General features: G+C 52.3%; 5 protein-coding genes across 5 annotated transcripts; 2 read left to right on the top strand and 3 right to left on the bottom strand.

Annotated features, from left to right (window-relative positions):
- Positions 1 to 1,589: 1,589 nt before the first annotated feature.
- Positions 1,590 to 3,978, top strand: POSPLADRAFT_1043426 (hypothetical protein; the record flags this gene model as incomplete). Its single annotated transcript, XM_024478307.1, has 12 exons — positions 1,590 to 1,650; positions 1,719 to 1,773; positions 1,959 to 1,995; positions 2,215 to 2,286; positions 2,374 to 2,409; positions 2,542 to 2,605; positions 2,757 to 2,942; positions 3,039 to 3,111; positions 3,302 to 3,464; positions 3,547 to 3,645; positions 3,693 to 3,782; positions 3,841 to 3,978. 12 exons carry the CDS (start codon positions 1,590 to 1,592, stop codon positions 3,976 to 3,978), a joined length of 1,074 nt encoding a protein of 357 aa, XP_024342631.1.
- Positions 3,979 to 4,298: 320 nt separating this feature from the next.
- On the bottom strand, positions 4,299 to 5,717 carry POSPLADRAFT_1072791 (hypothetical protein). Its single transcript, XM_024482549.1, has 4 exons — positions 5,499 to 5,717; positions 5,298 to 5,353; positions 5,172 to 5,247; positions 4,299 to 5,014 (listed from the first exon to the last, which is right to left on the bottom strand). Exons 1-4 carry the CDS (start codon positions 5,652 to 5,654, stop codon positions 4,427 to 4,429), a joined length of 876 nt encoding a protein of 291 aa, XP_024342630.1. The 5' UTR covers positions 5,655 to 5,717; the 3' UTR covers positions 4,299 to 4,426.
- Positions 5,718 to 6,069: 352 nt separating this feature from the next.
- On the bottom strand, positions 6,070 to 7,455 carry POSPLADRAFT_1064508 (hypothetical protein; the record flags this gene model as incomplete). Its single annotated transcript, XM_024481816.1, has 7 exons — positions 7,183 to 7,455; positions 7,021 to 7,118; positions 6,926 to 6,969; positions 6,710 to 6,876; positions 6,545 to 6,669; positions 6,427 to 6,498; positions 6,070 to 6,373 (listed from the first exon to the last, which is right to left on the bottom strand). The coding sequence occupies exons 1-7, from the start codon at positions 7,300 to 7,302 to the stop codon at positions 6,070 to 6,072; spliced, it is 930 nt and encodes a 309-aa protein (XP_024342629.1). The 5' UTR covers positions 7,303 to 7,455.
- A 2,096-nt stretch (positions 7,456 to 9,551) lies between these two features.
- On the top strand, positions 9,552 to 12,601 carry POSPLADRAFT_1043423 (hypothetical protein; the record flags this gene model as incomplete). Its single annotated transcript, XM_024478306.1, has 6 exons — positions 9,552 to 9,627; positions 9,725 to 10,192; positions 10,248 to 11,611; positions 11,661 to 11,790; positions 11,844 to 12,385; positions 12,437 to 12,601. 6 exons carry the CDS (start codon positions 9,552 to 9,554, stop codon positions 12,599 to 12,601), a joined length of 2,745 nt encoding a protein of 914 aa, XP_024342628.1.
- A 331-nt stretch (positions 12,602 to 12,932) lies between these two features.
- Positions 12,933 to 14,396, bottom strand: POSPLADRAFT_1131386 (hypothetical protein; the record flags this gene model as incomplete). The annotated part of the gene is made up of 1 exon (XM_024484074.1): positions 12,933 to 14,396. One exon carries the CDS (start codon positions 14,394 to 14,396, stop codon positions 12,933 to 12,935), a length of 1,464 nt encoding a protein of 487 aa, XP_024342627.1.
- Positions 14,397 to 15,339: the final 943 nt, after the last annotated feature.

Here is a 15,339-nt window from a genome sequence, read left to right as displayed (position 1 = left end):
GCAAGCTCTCAAGCGATGGGCTGCTGGATGCCTCTTGTCACTATTCGGAAGAGAATTCTCAAGAGGTTTTGTACTGCTCGGGACTTGGACAGCAATCGGGTTGCCACGCTGACTATGGCCCTTTGCTGCCTTCCCATTTCTCGCCGGAGAAGCTTCTTCAGCTGTTTGTATCCCGTGGCCCACTTCTGTTGCGCAAGTATGTATATTTCTTTGCTTGACCGGTTGTCGGGCCATGTTGAACTCCAGATTCCAGGCGCCCCTTTTGACGCGTCTATGTCCAGCTAACGACATCACGTCGTCAATGGGCACTGTCGTGGCCATCGTAAGACCCTGGCTAGACTTGCAGATGTTCTTTGTCTACAAGATCTGATATGGATCGTGATGCAGGACTCAATTCAACCCTCAAAGCCTGCGCTAGTGTATTTTCGGGGCTTTCTTCACTCCAAGCAGGCCTGACGGCGCTCCGAACAGTTGCTACTCGCGGTTCGCTTACTCGCTGGCGTTTCTGTGTCTCTGTATGGCTATATGCTGTGTTGACCAAGTTCTGGTCGCCTTATATGCACCCTGCACGCCGAAGGACCACATCTTGTCTTGTGACTTTATGTATGCTGGGCCTGGTCAGATGCCTTGTGCGGAAAATGCTTCGGAGCGCCGGTCGGGCTTCCTACCCCATGATGGAATGGTGGGAAGTTGATATGTACCCCAGTTTCTCCGGCCCTCCTGGGGATGAAGACAAGGATCGAGAAGTGTTCCGGAGCGACCTACAACAAAGCGTTCGTGGTCGACGTCTCGGCTGGCTATCTCGACATTTTCTCTGATGCAGGCCCATACAGCGGCGCAAGGTTATACCCGCTCTACTCCACTCACACGCAGGTCGATGATGGCATGGACGCTGTGGCTGTTGAACATAGTGTGAGACATCTACGGTCATGCATACCGCGAGAGGTGCGTTCTATGTTCTCTGAGAAGCCTGGAACGCGAACTGTCGCCCTGTGACTCTCAGCGCCTTCTGTATTCGCCATTGATTTGCGGGCGGTGGAGCATCGTCTCGGCCCCTCGCTCTTGCACGTGGTGGCTGAGGAAGGCTAGCATGGCGTCCCCTGCATGCCGGCGGTTGCGGCGTACTTGTGATCAGCTTCGGGGAGCTATAGTTGTGCGCTTCGTGACATTCGATCGCCCTGGTATTTGGCCGTTATCGGGGGTAGTGCTATCACTACGCTTTCGTATTGAGCATAATCAAGCGCGAGGGTTGTAAACTTGTGTCAACAGCACGCTGGGGTGTATCGATTTTCGACGCTCGAAGTCTGCTCATATCGCAGTGCGGAATTAGCGCGGAAGGCATTCATCGCAGATAGCGAGTGGGGGTATTTGCCTCGTGCTTTTGAAGCCCATCGTCGAAGCTCGAAGCTCGCGATGGGTGGCGCGTTTCTGATATGTGAAGTTCGCCGTCGTACGATGTAGAACTCACTATGTGCAATGGAGCGGGTGGAGATGACGAAATGCATCTCGTCTTCGAGTTGGCCATGGTCAGGACGAATTGATTCAACCCCCGGAACCCTCACCGACAGTCTTCAGATCTCGCGCCCAACATGGCCCTATTGTCTGCCTGCATTGAATCGCACCAACGTGCACCTCAGTATGATCGGATCGGTAGGCGCGTGAATCCCTACCGTTCTCACATCGAAGCTAGGAACGCGCACCTCTCTCTGATCTCGAAGGTGCCGAAAAACGAGCTCGTGACATAGCGCCTACGATCGAGTTTATTGAACGTATGTACGTAAAATGTTCCCGTCGAAGAACGATCGAGCACGCTAAGTAGTTTTTATATAGCTGCAAACCGCTTGGCCGTGAGCTGCTTGCGGTTAAGTTCCCAGTGGCTGACTGAGGGCGACCCACGGTCAAGCGCAATCAACCCTCGCTTCGCCCAATGGTGCCCTGGCTATTACACTCACATCTAGAATGCAGCATAATTTCAAAGGCTTCCCTGTCCTGCTCGTGAGTACATCTCGCGAGGGTGCTCTATCGACATGCGATATTTCCTGGTAGTTGGCCTGCCCTTGGGAAAACCAGTCAACTGACTCTATGGTCTGTCCTGTATCCTCCCGTGGGCGAGCAACCGCTCTCATTATTGGAACATATATGTGGTAACATATATGCTTCGAAATGCCTCTTATCTAACGCTACTCTTTCAATGAGAAATGCACGAATTCGCAGGGGAAGCTGCCGAATCGCTCTGATGCAATCCTTCGGGAGTCTGCAGTATGTGAAGTCAGCGTTCCTCCAGGGGTGAGCCTTTGCATGCACTTGCTTGTGCTCAGGCGAGTTCATGTCGGATCGTATGTCTGTTTTGCTGAATTCATTTCTACGTTCTAGCTAATTTCCGCGCTTTCCCCACGGACATCGCTCCGAGTATGTCAAGATTGGAAAGCCAAGCCGAGGCATCAAGTCGCTGCCTAGACGTGACAAATCGTAAGCAGCTAGAACAACCATCCGGGCGCGCTCCTTGTCGCCCCGAACATCTTTGCCATAACCCTGTTTTAGAATGTGTCCGGCAATCCCTTTGGATTGGACATTGAGTGGGCAACGTGCATCGGATATGATCCCGGTGCTCTTGGAAACTAAACGTAACTGGCAACTATTTACGCTTTTACAGCATTCGAAGGGAGGACCCTTTGCATTTTAGACGTTGATTGCTCATACAGCCGAGACTGATGGGGACTAGATGATCTACGCTACCACTTTCAAGTATCTTACAGTCACCGACAGACGGAGACGCACCAATCAGTTGCAGGGTCAAGGCTACATTTTCAAATATAGCTCGTTATCTACCCAGATGTGTACCCCGTTCCTGGAGTCGAAGGGGCTGTTCTCCGGAGTCTATACCTTGTTTTCTTTCCTAAGGGAGCGTTTCGACTCGTTGGATGGTTATCTCGTCCTCAATGGTGAGTACTTCATCTTATGTTCAATTTCGCAGCCTGGCCGCTTGCTGGGATGCGCACCGCTCATGACTAAACATCTGCTCGAGACGACCACCGAAGCTCTTCTATATTATATACCTGTAAAGCACTATCACAATGATAAGGCGCTCCCAGTCGACGGTAATCTGTTTCAGTACGTGAAACCCAGTTGTGTGGTGCATTGCATCGCGGCGCCTGTTATTGTGCGCGTTTCGCGATTATGAGGATGCAGAGGGCATCAACATGCGGGCGCGCTATACCATTATCGCTGCTATCACGTTCATGCTCCAACGCTGATACCGCCCACCTACCTTTTCGAATGGACCCCTGTTCATTTGCCAAAGTATTCTTGCAATCACTGACCTGGGTAGCTTGCGATTGGAACTTGCTCAGAATGCCGCATTGCAGGCCAGAACTGAGTTTCCTGCTGCCACCCTCATTGCATGGCTGTCCACTCCGGATCTCGAAGCTGCGGGCAGTGGGCGTTGTGCGGAGATTGGCGCCTTTGTAAGCCCCAGGGCACATGCAGGGCGCTGCCTCGCCTTCCTCTCGAGGCTGTTAGTTGGGCGCGTGCATGGCTCCCATACAGAGTGCAGAAGGTACGCGCTATACTTTTCAATCTCTTCTTTTCCCCCATATTCTACCGATTACGATGACCCTTGAGTTTGACACTCGCACGAAGTTTAAGGTACGTTCAGTTTGAGCACATTGATCGACATCTGAACAAGTCTGCAGATTGGAGATGAAGTCCGCTTCCGACCCCGGTACGATAATGATGAAGTGGTGGGGAAAGTCGTTGCCATACACATGACTACTGATTCGCACGTATGTCTCACTCTCCTCATGGATACTACCCGGAAGCCCAATCCTAATTTCTACATAGGTTTCATATGCTCTCGCAATCGACGGCAGCAGCATAACGCGCATGGGTCTTACGAAAGTGCCAGAAGAGAAGATACGAGGCCTGAGCAACAACATGCCATTCTTTGTCCGACTACGACACCATCTTCACATACGATGATTGTGTTCTCCTTGTGTTCTCATTCATGCCCTTAATACCGATATATAACTACCGGACGTACGCATTCCTTAGTCTAATCATACTTTATACTGCGATCTATAGTTTAATGCATTAATGCTTCAGACCGGCCATTCATGCTGGACATGAGGGGCTGAACTAAGTTACGCGCCGTTCTGCAGGCGACACGCAAGCTGTATGTCTCAAAAGCAAAAGCAAAGCCAATAATAACAATCATGGGAGCCGCTGAAGTATACATTCCTAAAGGATAAGTACTTACACACGATGTGTCCGTCATCACAGTGATGCCCGCTGTCGTGATTCTCCGTCTTATGCATTGTACAGACCTGTATTACAATCCATACGCCCCGGACTAGAACTTGCACAGATGTGCCTGCAGAATAAACGTCATCGCGGACAAGTTGGCGCACAAGAACCGCATACATGCCAGCTATGTTATACGGATCACCATGAACGTCAAAACAAAGCCGACCGCAGCGACAATGATACTCAGCATGACGATCCATGTCGTCCCCCAACTCTTGGAGCGATGGTCCCGCACCCGCAGGCGCTCCGCCTTCATCACGTCGTGGTTGCGCTCGAGCTTGTCTTGCGTCTCGATCAGCAGCGCCTTGTCTTTCTCGAGCGTGCCGGCGAAATGCACCGCGTTGCGCTTCAGCTGCGTCGCCATCTGCGCGAGCTGTGCCGAGAGCTCCTCCTGGAGCGCGGCCGAATTCTGCAGGAATGCGGGCGTGCCGGCGAGCTTAGACGTGCCCGGAGAGGATGGGCGGTTCGGAGGTAGGAGGGTCGCGCCCGGGTTGATGGGCGCGATGCGAAGGGCGGGCTCAGTGTCAGTGGCCGACAGCAGCAGATCCTGGGCGGCTATGTGGGTCGTCTCCGCGGGAGAAGCGAGCTCTGCTTCTGTAGCTTCTTCAGATCGTTGTGGACGCAAAGGGTCTGGTTGAGCAGACTTCGGCGGGAAGGGAATGGGGAGCGTCGGTAAGATTGGCGCGGGGCGTTTGGGTTGTGGTGCTGCGCGCTGCGAGAGGTTGTAAGTACATCGAGGACAAAGGGACATTAAACGTAGAGATAGGGTACATAAAGTATACCCCGTGGTCTTATAGCATGTATGATGAACTCGCCCCGGGGGGTAGAATGGATTTTAGAAGATATCAGCAATATGATGGATCACTTACCTTGTCCACCTCAAGTACCACTGTCTCCAGGCGATCTAGAGTATGTCGGAGGTCTTCATACCTCTGAGCCGCAAATCTATGGTCAAGGTCTCCGAGATGCTCGAAGATACAAAGCGAAGGGCTTACGGATCATGCTCATGAATCTCGACATTATGGAGCAGTTTCCGTGCGTGCTTTAGTTTCTATAACCCAAATCAGTTGCCGCAGAGACGCGTTCAATGGCCAGCATAAATATGCAAGCCCTATAAGGCTTATAACAAGTCGTTTCAAGTCATTCGGTTGCAACATAGGATCCCTTGCGTGTCGCAGACCCGGACGCGGACCTACCTGCAGTGTTGTCCTGGTCTTGATCCACGTCGCCCGCGGTGGCAACTGACTATCCTCATTCCAGTCCTCATCAGCGATCGCTTTCTCCAGCCTTCGAACAAGCCTGTTCAGATTAATCCTGTCATGTACCAGTTGCTCAGACGACTGAGAAGCCATAGTTGAATTTGAGCAGTACGGGGAATGCACGCAGGACGCAGTGACGAACAGGTGGAATCAAGCAGGCTAACGGATGAGCGCTGAGCGCCTACCAAAGTCGTGATGTCCCGATGTTTGGGCGTTTGTAACTATGTTTCTGCCAGCGCTAACCACTGCGGTGTCTTACCGTGACTGAATGCCCTCCCGCAGGATCTGGACCGTTTGCAGATGCAGACCGCAAATCTTTGCGACCTCAGTGCTTGAGCATACACGAAAGGTACCTGATATAAACTTCGTGACTCGCGCTCAAGGATGGGTTCTCTGCTACCCTTCGAGACCTACTTGATCCCGACTAGGATGATTTCATCTAGCTTGATTATCTGCTCCTGGTAGCACCTTGTATAACCCATCATTGTTGGATTTCAATCGCCGCGCGTTATACATTGTCGATAACACCTATATCCTCCCCCACTTTGATTGTCGAATTGGCACCGGTATATGGCAGGGGGGTTGATGCTAGCTCAGCGCTTCCAGGTGTCTGCTGCCATTGAATGGTACTGGGCATCGTCAATAGATTCGGCTTTTGGGCCGCGAGTTGGAGCCTTGTATGGCGGAACACGTGAGAGGCCATGGCGTTACATATGAATGTGTTGGGTACGGAGAGAAGCCCGCGGTACTCTACGGGCAACGCCGTAATGTAGTGTAGTAACACCAATAGCACACTGCTAAGAATAGTGACGCTGTGGCATAAATCAACTCTAGTCCCAGCTCGCATCTCCGCAGCAGCACTTACGCGTAGAACAACTGCCCATTCCTGAGCGAAGAGGCAGTGAAGGCAGGAAGGTATTTCCCTGAAAAAAAAACTCTTCATTCGGCGATTCACGGTAGCCTCGCGGAGGATATTTGCTGACAGCTGATACGATATGGCGATGAATACTAGGGTGTCGTAGAAGATAGGTACAAAGATAGCCAGCATTACATATGGCTTTGATGGACCTTCGATGCAGTAGTCCGTAAGTCCGAGGTTCTCTCCTGTCTCGCCGAACGGGCATGTCGCAGCACCAGCCACGACGCACAGCCACGACGCACAGCCAGATGATGAAGAAAGCTCCGATGATGTATCTGTGCATTTGATAAATTCCGCGTAGGCGTATGTGGAATAAGAGCGTCGTGGTGGATATGGTGGCTACCACAGTCGCCATCCTCACTTGCTGAAAGATGGTACAATGTTTGACCGGCGCAGCTGGAACATCATGTCAGTGCTAGGACAGCAAACGGCGGATAACGCTGACTTTGGAACACCGCGGAGAGCAATACGAAGAGAACCGTGGATAACCTGCGCCAGTTGTCACAATCGACCTGTTGGACGTCGCGTAGAAGGGCTCACCTCGCCATAGCATAGACAAGAGTTGTAAAAGTGAGCCGGTGGTTGAAGAGGATGTCATATTTACTGAATATGTTACTGAGCACGTCCCAGAGTAAGGCCTAGCGTAGACACCACTTCAGGACCATGGTACCAGCACGCTATCTACAGTCTGGAACTACGTACCCCCGCCGTGGTGACTGTGACATAACGTCCCACTTCGATCCCCGTGGCGACGGCCTGTGGATGAAACGCTAGCGGCGTGAAGGGATTCGGGAGGTCGCTGCAATTCGTAGGAAATGACATGAGCGGCGCTATCTGTTATCTGCTCCGCGTCCAGTGTGCAACAATGATCTTATAGGTCCAAAGATGCAGTGCGCGTAGGACAGCACAGACCGTATGTCATGGCCGCAGCCAACCACACTGAGAGGCGATATTAAGTGTAAAAATAATCGTGATTGACAGATGTAAATAAATATCAGGTAGCACTCAGTGCGGCAGTTGCACGAGCACAACGTCGGAATGATCCGCCATCTTGATAGGCGCACAGCTACGCCACCGCTTCCCCGGTCAGTGGTGGTAGGGAGAATTACCTCGTGTAGAACATAGTTATCGTGACGACAAGTAGTCTTCGCTGTTCCGCCTAATTCTCAGCCCTCACAATATCGCACAGCGTGACTTCATACCAGCTTGTAAGATTAGTCCTCCACAACGCCACAAACCGAGCTGACAGTATTGATGTTGTGCATCATGAGACTACCCCGGGCAGTCCGGTTAGTTGAAATGATGTTGTCGAGATGTCGGGATAGCGCCTGGTAAGATGAGTCTGGACGCGGGGGAGTGCCTCGGTCTCTCACACTGCTGATGCTCCCGACAAAGTTCGGAGGTAGAACTTACCTCCACTGTTGTTGGCGAGGAATAGATGAAACGTCCCTAAAACAAATAGAGAAACATATAGGTTTCTCACAAGTTGCTGCGAGCAAAGAATATTACTCACCATTATTAACCCCGAGCACAGCATATGCCGGTCGGTGACAGCATATGCCAATTAGTATGTTTAATAGGACGTGATTTTGTCCCTATGTTAAACTCAAGAACTCAAAACGCTGTTCGAATCGCAGAAATATGTCGAGACCATATGCTGAGTCGCTGGCTAAGTCCCTCGTTTTCGGCCAGTCGATCTCGTGCAGTGCATACATCATTCATGCGGCGAGATGCGCTGACCAAGCCTGGGAGGATCTACTCCCCCGTAGCTGCCGTCGACAAGATGTAGAAACGAACATACCTTAGGTGCACGGTATCGGACATGCTATACGCCTGCGATTCCTGAATCGCGGCCGAAGCCAGTCTGTTTTCTGTTGCATTTGCCGCAGGCGCTGTCCCTGCGGCGGACTACGCAGGCAGTGGCAGGGCTTATTGCGAACTGCGTATTTGTCTTGCACCACCCTGCACAGGTACCTTATAATTATTGCACAATGCCAGGTCATCCAATCCTAAGCATGAAGCCTCTCCACGTATGCGTCTATGTGAGAGCACTGTTGGAGGGCGCTGCCAATAGGGCACATCCAGGAGGGCACACGCACCGTCGTACCACGAGAGCCCCTTCGCCGCGCTGGTGAGACACAAGGCACACAGATAATCGCTCTGTTCTGAACAGAGCGATTATCTAAGTTAATATCTGCCTGCTCACATATCGAGTACGACCTGCCGGGCGACCGTATCACTGTTGCGAGAGCGTACCGAGCGGGGCGATGCTAGTGGCTTGTATGTCAATCGTTTTGCAAATTCTGGTCCGCATCTGGCACGACTGATACAGAGATTTCGCCTGGAGAGCTCTTTTGTAGGCGGCCTAGGGGAAACTAGAAAGATTGCTGCGCCTGGGCTTTGTGACATTAGGTACATTCAAAAATGAGATTCGGGACGATTCATGGCAAGTAGCTAAGGTTGCTCTAGGTTCAGCACTACTCGAAATCAACTCGAAGATTCCTGGGTGTCTCTGACATCAAGACTAGAGCATAGATTTCAACGACAGTTCCATGTATTCTCGTGTAGAGAATCGGTCTCTTACACATCCTGTCTCTGACAGACGAGTGTAATTTTACGAGCTCGTGGCGACACGGACAGGTAAAGCACGACCACCACTCTGAACCGACGTCGGTTAACTGTGTATGAATCAACATCATAGATAATTTCCGCTGAAGTAGTCACGAATAATGTAAGCCACGATATTCAATAAAACCCACCTGGTCGTCTGCTGTATCGTCCGCGGCGATAGTATGCTTGAGTATCTCAGCAAGCGTGAGCACTTTTTGTTGAGTACAGTATAACAAGTATTTGAAGCAAGCTCGGACAGGCGCTCAGACGGATTGAGATGTATTCGGCGCTTACAGCCATCTCTCTTCTCAACCGGTTCGGGCAATCTCTCAGAACTCATTCGTTACCTGCTTATTATCCTCTCAAACTTGTAGTGTTATCTGTTCTCGTCATCTTCGAATACTTGCAAACTGTTTCAACTTTAATTCTGGGCACACGCGGACATTCTGTACTTCCATACAATGGCTAGAGGTAACAATCATCGCGGACGAGGCAACTTTCGTGGTTCACCGCGCGGGATCCCGTCTTCTGGACGGGGTGAGGGTCGTGGGGGTCGTGGGGGTCGCGGACGCGGGCGCGGAGGCCACATACCCATGGACGATTTCGATTTTCCTATACAGATGTGGCCCGATAGTACGTTTTTTCATTTCCTCTACCAACGACTATCCGAACTTCCAGCCGATGGTGCCGTCTTGGTATTGTAATACTAACAGGGTTGCAGATGCTCCACCGACTAGGGGTGTAAACAGCCCAAGAGCAAGGGGTCGAGGAAGACCCAATTACTCAAGTCCCATTTCAGGCATAGCGAGCCCTAGAGAGGGTGCTGAGACACCCCGGGGAAGAGGCAGAGGTCGTGGCAGAGGTAGAGGTGATACAGGAGCCTTCTCTCCGTTCGAGAGTGACCGTGGCCGTGGCCGGGGTGGACGAGACGGCAGAGGCGGGAAGAACTTCGACGTAAGACTGCGTACTGGAGCACCCTTATCGAAGCTTCTCTACGAGGACAGGCCTCTGTTGAAACCTATCACGTTCGTGCGATCTGTATTCACCGCTGTACTATTTAAGGAGGAGGAAGACATCCTACAGCCAATTGTTGAACCAGTTGGTACGCAGCTATCCGCGAATTTACCAAAATCTCATCGAACTGATATTTTGCTCAGCTGACGATGAGAAGAGCCACGTTCCTACCGCAGACCAAATCTCGCGCGTCTTCAGCGAAGCGCAAGACGAGGCCTCTGCCGGCGACGAATCTGGTGAAGAAGAGCAAATAGAAGAAATAGACTTCGCGGACGTCGGCAAAATTCAAGCTGAAGTTGATGCTACTGCAGCACTGCTTGCAGCCGGGCAGCAGCCGAGGGCCCCGGCTGAAGCTTCCGAAGTCGCGGTTGTAGAAGAGAAGTTCACAGGGTTCTGGGTCGACACCACACCCACCCCCGTAGCCAGGCAAACCACCAGCGAAACAGTCTTGGTTGATCGCGTCAATGGTGTCTTAGGAGAGTGTCCTCCTGATGACGAAGAAATCATTGTATATGTCGCGCCTCATCCCCGAACTGGACGCATAACACCCGCTCCACAACAATCCTTGACCCACCCTATCGAAGAAATGCAGACAACATCGGTCATTACGGGCGTCGAAATTTCTGAGACTCGTCGTGAAGACATCGAGATTTCCGAGACTCGTGAAGACGTCGAGCTCGCGGAGCCCCCCGCGTCAACTGCAGAAAGTCCGCCCGGCGAGTCCTCGGTGGCCCCACCCCCGCCGGACTTCGAGGCTGTCTCGTTCTTGTTTGAGCAGACGCCTCGGAAACGACAGACTCGCAAGGTGTTTCCCGTCGGGGGGCCACGCTCCCTGCTGCAGCGGTCGAAGAAGGCGCGGCGCAGATCATTGCGGGGCTTTGGTGCATTTGGCGCTATGCGGGAGGAGGCGCGTTTACGGGAGCGGGACCCGCGGGAGAGCGAGCAGCGGAGGGGGGACTCGGACGTCAACTGGGGCGACTCAAGCGACGAGGGGATTGAGGAGCTTTCGAACGGCATCGGGACCATGGAGCTCGATGAGGGGATCTCCCTGAATGCCATGAGGAGCTTCGTGCAAAGCATGAGTGCGGATGGGTCAAGACACCTTACGATGGACGACGTTGCAGACATGGAGCGAATCAAAGCAGAGAATGAGGAAGCTGCAGGCAAGGATGAAGATAGTACGGCTGAAGACGGGCAGGAGGATTTCAGTAGCAGCAGTGAGAAGGAAGACGACGACGACGAGTTGGAGCGTGCTGTCGATGCAGAGGAGCGTCATTTAGTTGGTGAGGACGCAGGGGATGCAGGGGATTCCGAGGATGAGGACGAAGAGGAATCCTCGGATGATGAAGATACGCCCAGAACGAGCTTTCAGGCCAGACTGAAGAAAGTGCGCGACAGAGCGTACAAGCGCAAGGCTGACGCCGAAGATGGAGACTCTAGCGATGAGGCCATGTCAGTGCAGATGACTAGGCGAGACGAGGATGATGCCTTCTTCGCCGAGATCGAGGTAAGTTACATGGGCCACAGCGAGACTTGGCTCGCTAAACGCTATGCAGGAATTGCTTGATCAGAACGATGCAATCTTGACGGGCAAAGACCGGAAAGCACGTTCGGACCTATTCCGTGCTGTCGCCAATGGTGACTTTGAGAGCGAGGACGAATTCGAAAGTATGATGAGGCCTGCTGGTGTGTCCCATTTCGTCTAGGCTTCCTTACAAAGGACTCACACCACCGTATAGCCCGCAAGAAAGATAAGCATCTTCCCAGTGAGCTGCAAGCACAATGGGACAATGATCGTGCCAAGAAGGCAGAAAATAAACGGAAGAGGGCAGAAGCCAGGTTGGCAGCCGCGGCTGATCCTCTAGCAGTGCACAAAGGTGGCAAGAAGGGCCTCAAAGCGATGCTTGCTGCCGCGAGGCTGGACGCTTCCATCGAGGTACCCAATCGAATCACCGACCTCGCCTCGTTGGAGCAGCAGATACGACGATTCATCGCGGATATTGGGGGAAAGCCGACAATGGCGCTGCCACCGGCCGACAAGGAGACGCGGAAGAAGATACACGAGCTCGCAGGCGCGTTCAACTTGAACAGCAAGAGCAAAGGAACGGGCAGCATGAGGTATACTACGCTCACAAAGACCACGCGCAGCGGTATCCGTACCAATGAGCGGAAAGTGAACGCTATCCTGAAGAGAAGCGCGGGAACATGGGGCGCGCCTGGCAAAGGAAAGGGTCAGAATATCTCCCTCGCGAAGCATCGTGAGGGAGAAGAGGTTGGCAAGGTACGCTTTTCTTTCTGTGGCTTTGGAATGTCAGCTTAATCAGGACATCAGGCTGCACCGAAGATTGGGGAGTCGAACATCGGGTTCAAGATGTTGGCGGCGATGGGCTGGGCGGAAGGAGACCGAATTGGATTATCAGGCGGCCTGGAGGCGCCTTTGACTGCAATCATGAAGAAGACTAAGCTCGGTCTCGGGGCGACCCTTGTAGAGAAGTAATGCACATAGGAATCATTGATATTAGGAATGAGTACATGTCCCGATTGCAATCGCATGATGAGCATCTCCCGTCTCTATGAGCTCACCTTCCTCGCACTTGGCACCGCGCAAATTCGCCTAAACGTGATGATCATCTGCATGAACTTTGAATTACTGTTACCGATACAACGTTGAGAAGTTCGCTATCATAATAATATTGCATTACGGCTTATATTAACGAAGCACAAAGACTGAGAATCATATACGACTAGAGTGCAGGATAAATAGTAGCTGGTCCTCGTGTGTCAGGTCAAGCTGCAATCTACTCAGATCAACCATGGACAGTGACCCACTAGATAGAGACATATTGCGTACATTCGGAACCATTCGTCAATGGACGAGAAGTTAGCTTCAGATATTTGTTCTCCATCGTCTCGCCAGCGTCGGGTACTATGTTCCATTCGAAAAACTGCAAGTGACTTTCGAACCAGACACGATCCTCTTCGGAAATAGCTTCTATGGATTCAACGGAGAGCTTCTCAAGACATGAAGGACGCTTTTCTTCTGAATGGGGACCATCACCGGAGCTCGCAGCTAATCGCGCCTCCACGAGGCGTCGCGAGGCAGCCACGACGTCGCCCTCATCCCGGACTTGCACCGAGATCAGGCGCGGGAGGTTCCAGCATGAGGTATTCTCGATGCATTTGCTCAATACATCTACGAACTCGAGGGGCTCTTGGTTAATGCGGACAAGCTGCAGGTTGAGCAACTCGAGATGCTCGAAGGAGCCGAAAATCTGGAAAAAATCAGTGCAGCAAAACGGATCGTACATATTGTGGTCGAAGCCGAGCTGCACCGTCCGCAGCGATGGGAACCTGGTCTTTAGCATGAATGGCAATGGATCATCCCACGAGAGGGCAACCGCAGGTGTGATGATTAGCGTCGTGAGTTGCGGAGCCTTAATACACATGAGTATATCTTGCACCGTATATTCCGCCAATTTATATGACAATGCGAGTTCTTTGAGCATAGGCAGCTCAATAAGGCCATGGGTATATCCATCTTCGAGCAGCTGAGCGAACTCCACGTACCCACTGGCAACAAGCTCCAGTCGTTGGAGACTTTTCAGAGGTCCTAGGCATTGTGCAAGAAAACGTCCATCCAAGAATGTGCCAGAGTCGAGCGAACATTCAAGGGTGAGTTTACGGATGCCAGGAAACCGGCCACAGAAGATACGATGCTGGTGCGATAGTCGTGTTGAGAGCAGTTCCAGAGTGCTGAGCCGTGGGGCAGAGAACCTAGGATCGAACGATAGTGTTGATGTTGAGCGGGACACACGGTGAGTGTGGGCAACGTTGCTGAAGGACAACGTCTCCAATAGTGGGGCTTCGTCCACCCACAACGGGAGGATAGCAGTCAAGGACTCAATTGTGACGACCCCGATAGACATTGACCGCCAGCGATCGAGATGGGGGAGGAGCATTAGGACGGCATTCCTCATGCGCACCAGCTCCAGCTTGTCCTCGTCGTAAAAGCCCACAATCTGAACGTCGAGCGGATGTCGGCGGGACCTCCGCAAGATAGCCTTCCAATGCTCATCAGGCTCCTCATGAAGCCTCCTTAGGTCAATGTGCACCGCGCTCCAGAGTACGGAAAGGTCAAACGCTATTGCTCTCCACGCGCGACATACAGACGCAAGGATGAGCGCAGATGTGATCCGTTCTTCGTGGCAATGTGCATGGAAGCATTCCTCGAACAAGAGTCGGCCAACGTCGGCGGGTACTCGCGCGATAGGCGTGTGCTGATAGACAAACATTGTCCAGCAATGATGTACTTGATGCAGCAGTCTAGAAGTAGCGAGCGTGTACTAGAAAGAAATGAAAGGAAAGAGTGGTTGTAGAAAGACACGTTACGCACCTTTTATGCGTTGTGGCCAAAAGCCACCGGCCGCCACTCAACAGCCACGAGGTCGGAGTCCAATATGAATGCCTTGAGTGCACGGCAAATGCGTGCACGGCCACCTTCACCTATGGCTGAAACCATGAGGCTCGAAAAAAAGTCAGACTGGACGTGAACAATCTCCTTCGCTGGGAAAAGACCTGCCACATGGTGTGACCACTCAGGCTCATTCTCTAGGCCTTTGGTGACGGAGTTCGCCTACTCTTTGAGCGACGGCTTCGAGGCCTTTACCGAGTTGTGCGACGTGGATATACACGCTGACAACCTACTCATCCTCTGGGGAGAGCTCGATGTCGATGAGGCCCCGCCCTCTCCCCTCCCCTCCTGATTACGTCCCCACGGTTGGGAAGCAACGAGGAGAGGTAGCAGACGGCCCCACGCAACCCTCCTCACTTGCCGCGCTTTCGGGAGATTGCTATATCGCGGAGTATTCACGCCCGATTCGCCCACCTTTGGGGCACTAATCAGTCCGAAAAAGTAGGACAAGGACACTGTGTGATCCGCCCTTCCTTAGGTGGTCCCGTAATCGAGCGCGGAGCCCACTACTAATCTCCGTCAGCTGCACTGTACATGTGCCTACGCTGTATGGAGTTTTAGCCCGTGAAACTGAGAAACAAGCAAACCATTTCAGCTTCGTAAGGTGTTGACACGCACACAATCTCACCCGCAGTGGTCCCGGAGCAATAGTGCGGCAAGTCCATGCGCTGGAAGTGTTGTGACGAGCTAGTCACTCTCGTCTTGCTAGAGCAATCGTCTGTCCCCTTTACCTTGTTATGCGACTGATTTAGTTCGCGGTATCT

The sequence above is a fragment of the Postia placenta genome, assembly GCF_002117355.1.
Source record: "Postia placenta MAD-698-R-SB12 unplaced genomic scaffold POSPLAscaffold_2, whole genome shotgun sequence".
In the NCBI taxonomy this organism is placed as follows: Eukaryota; Fungi; Basidiomycota; class Agaricomycetes; order Polyporales; family Adustoporiaceae; genus Rhodonia; species Rhodonia placenta.
This window is presented reverse-complemented; position numbering and strand designations above follow the sequence as displayed.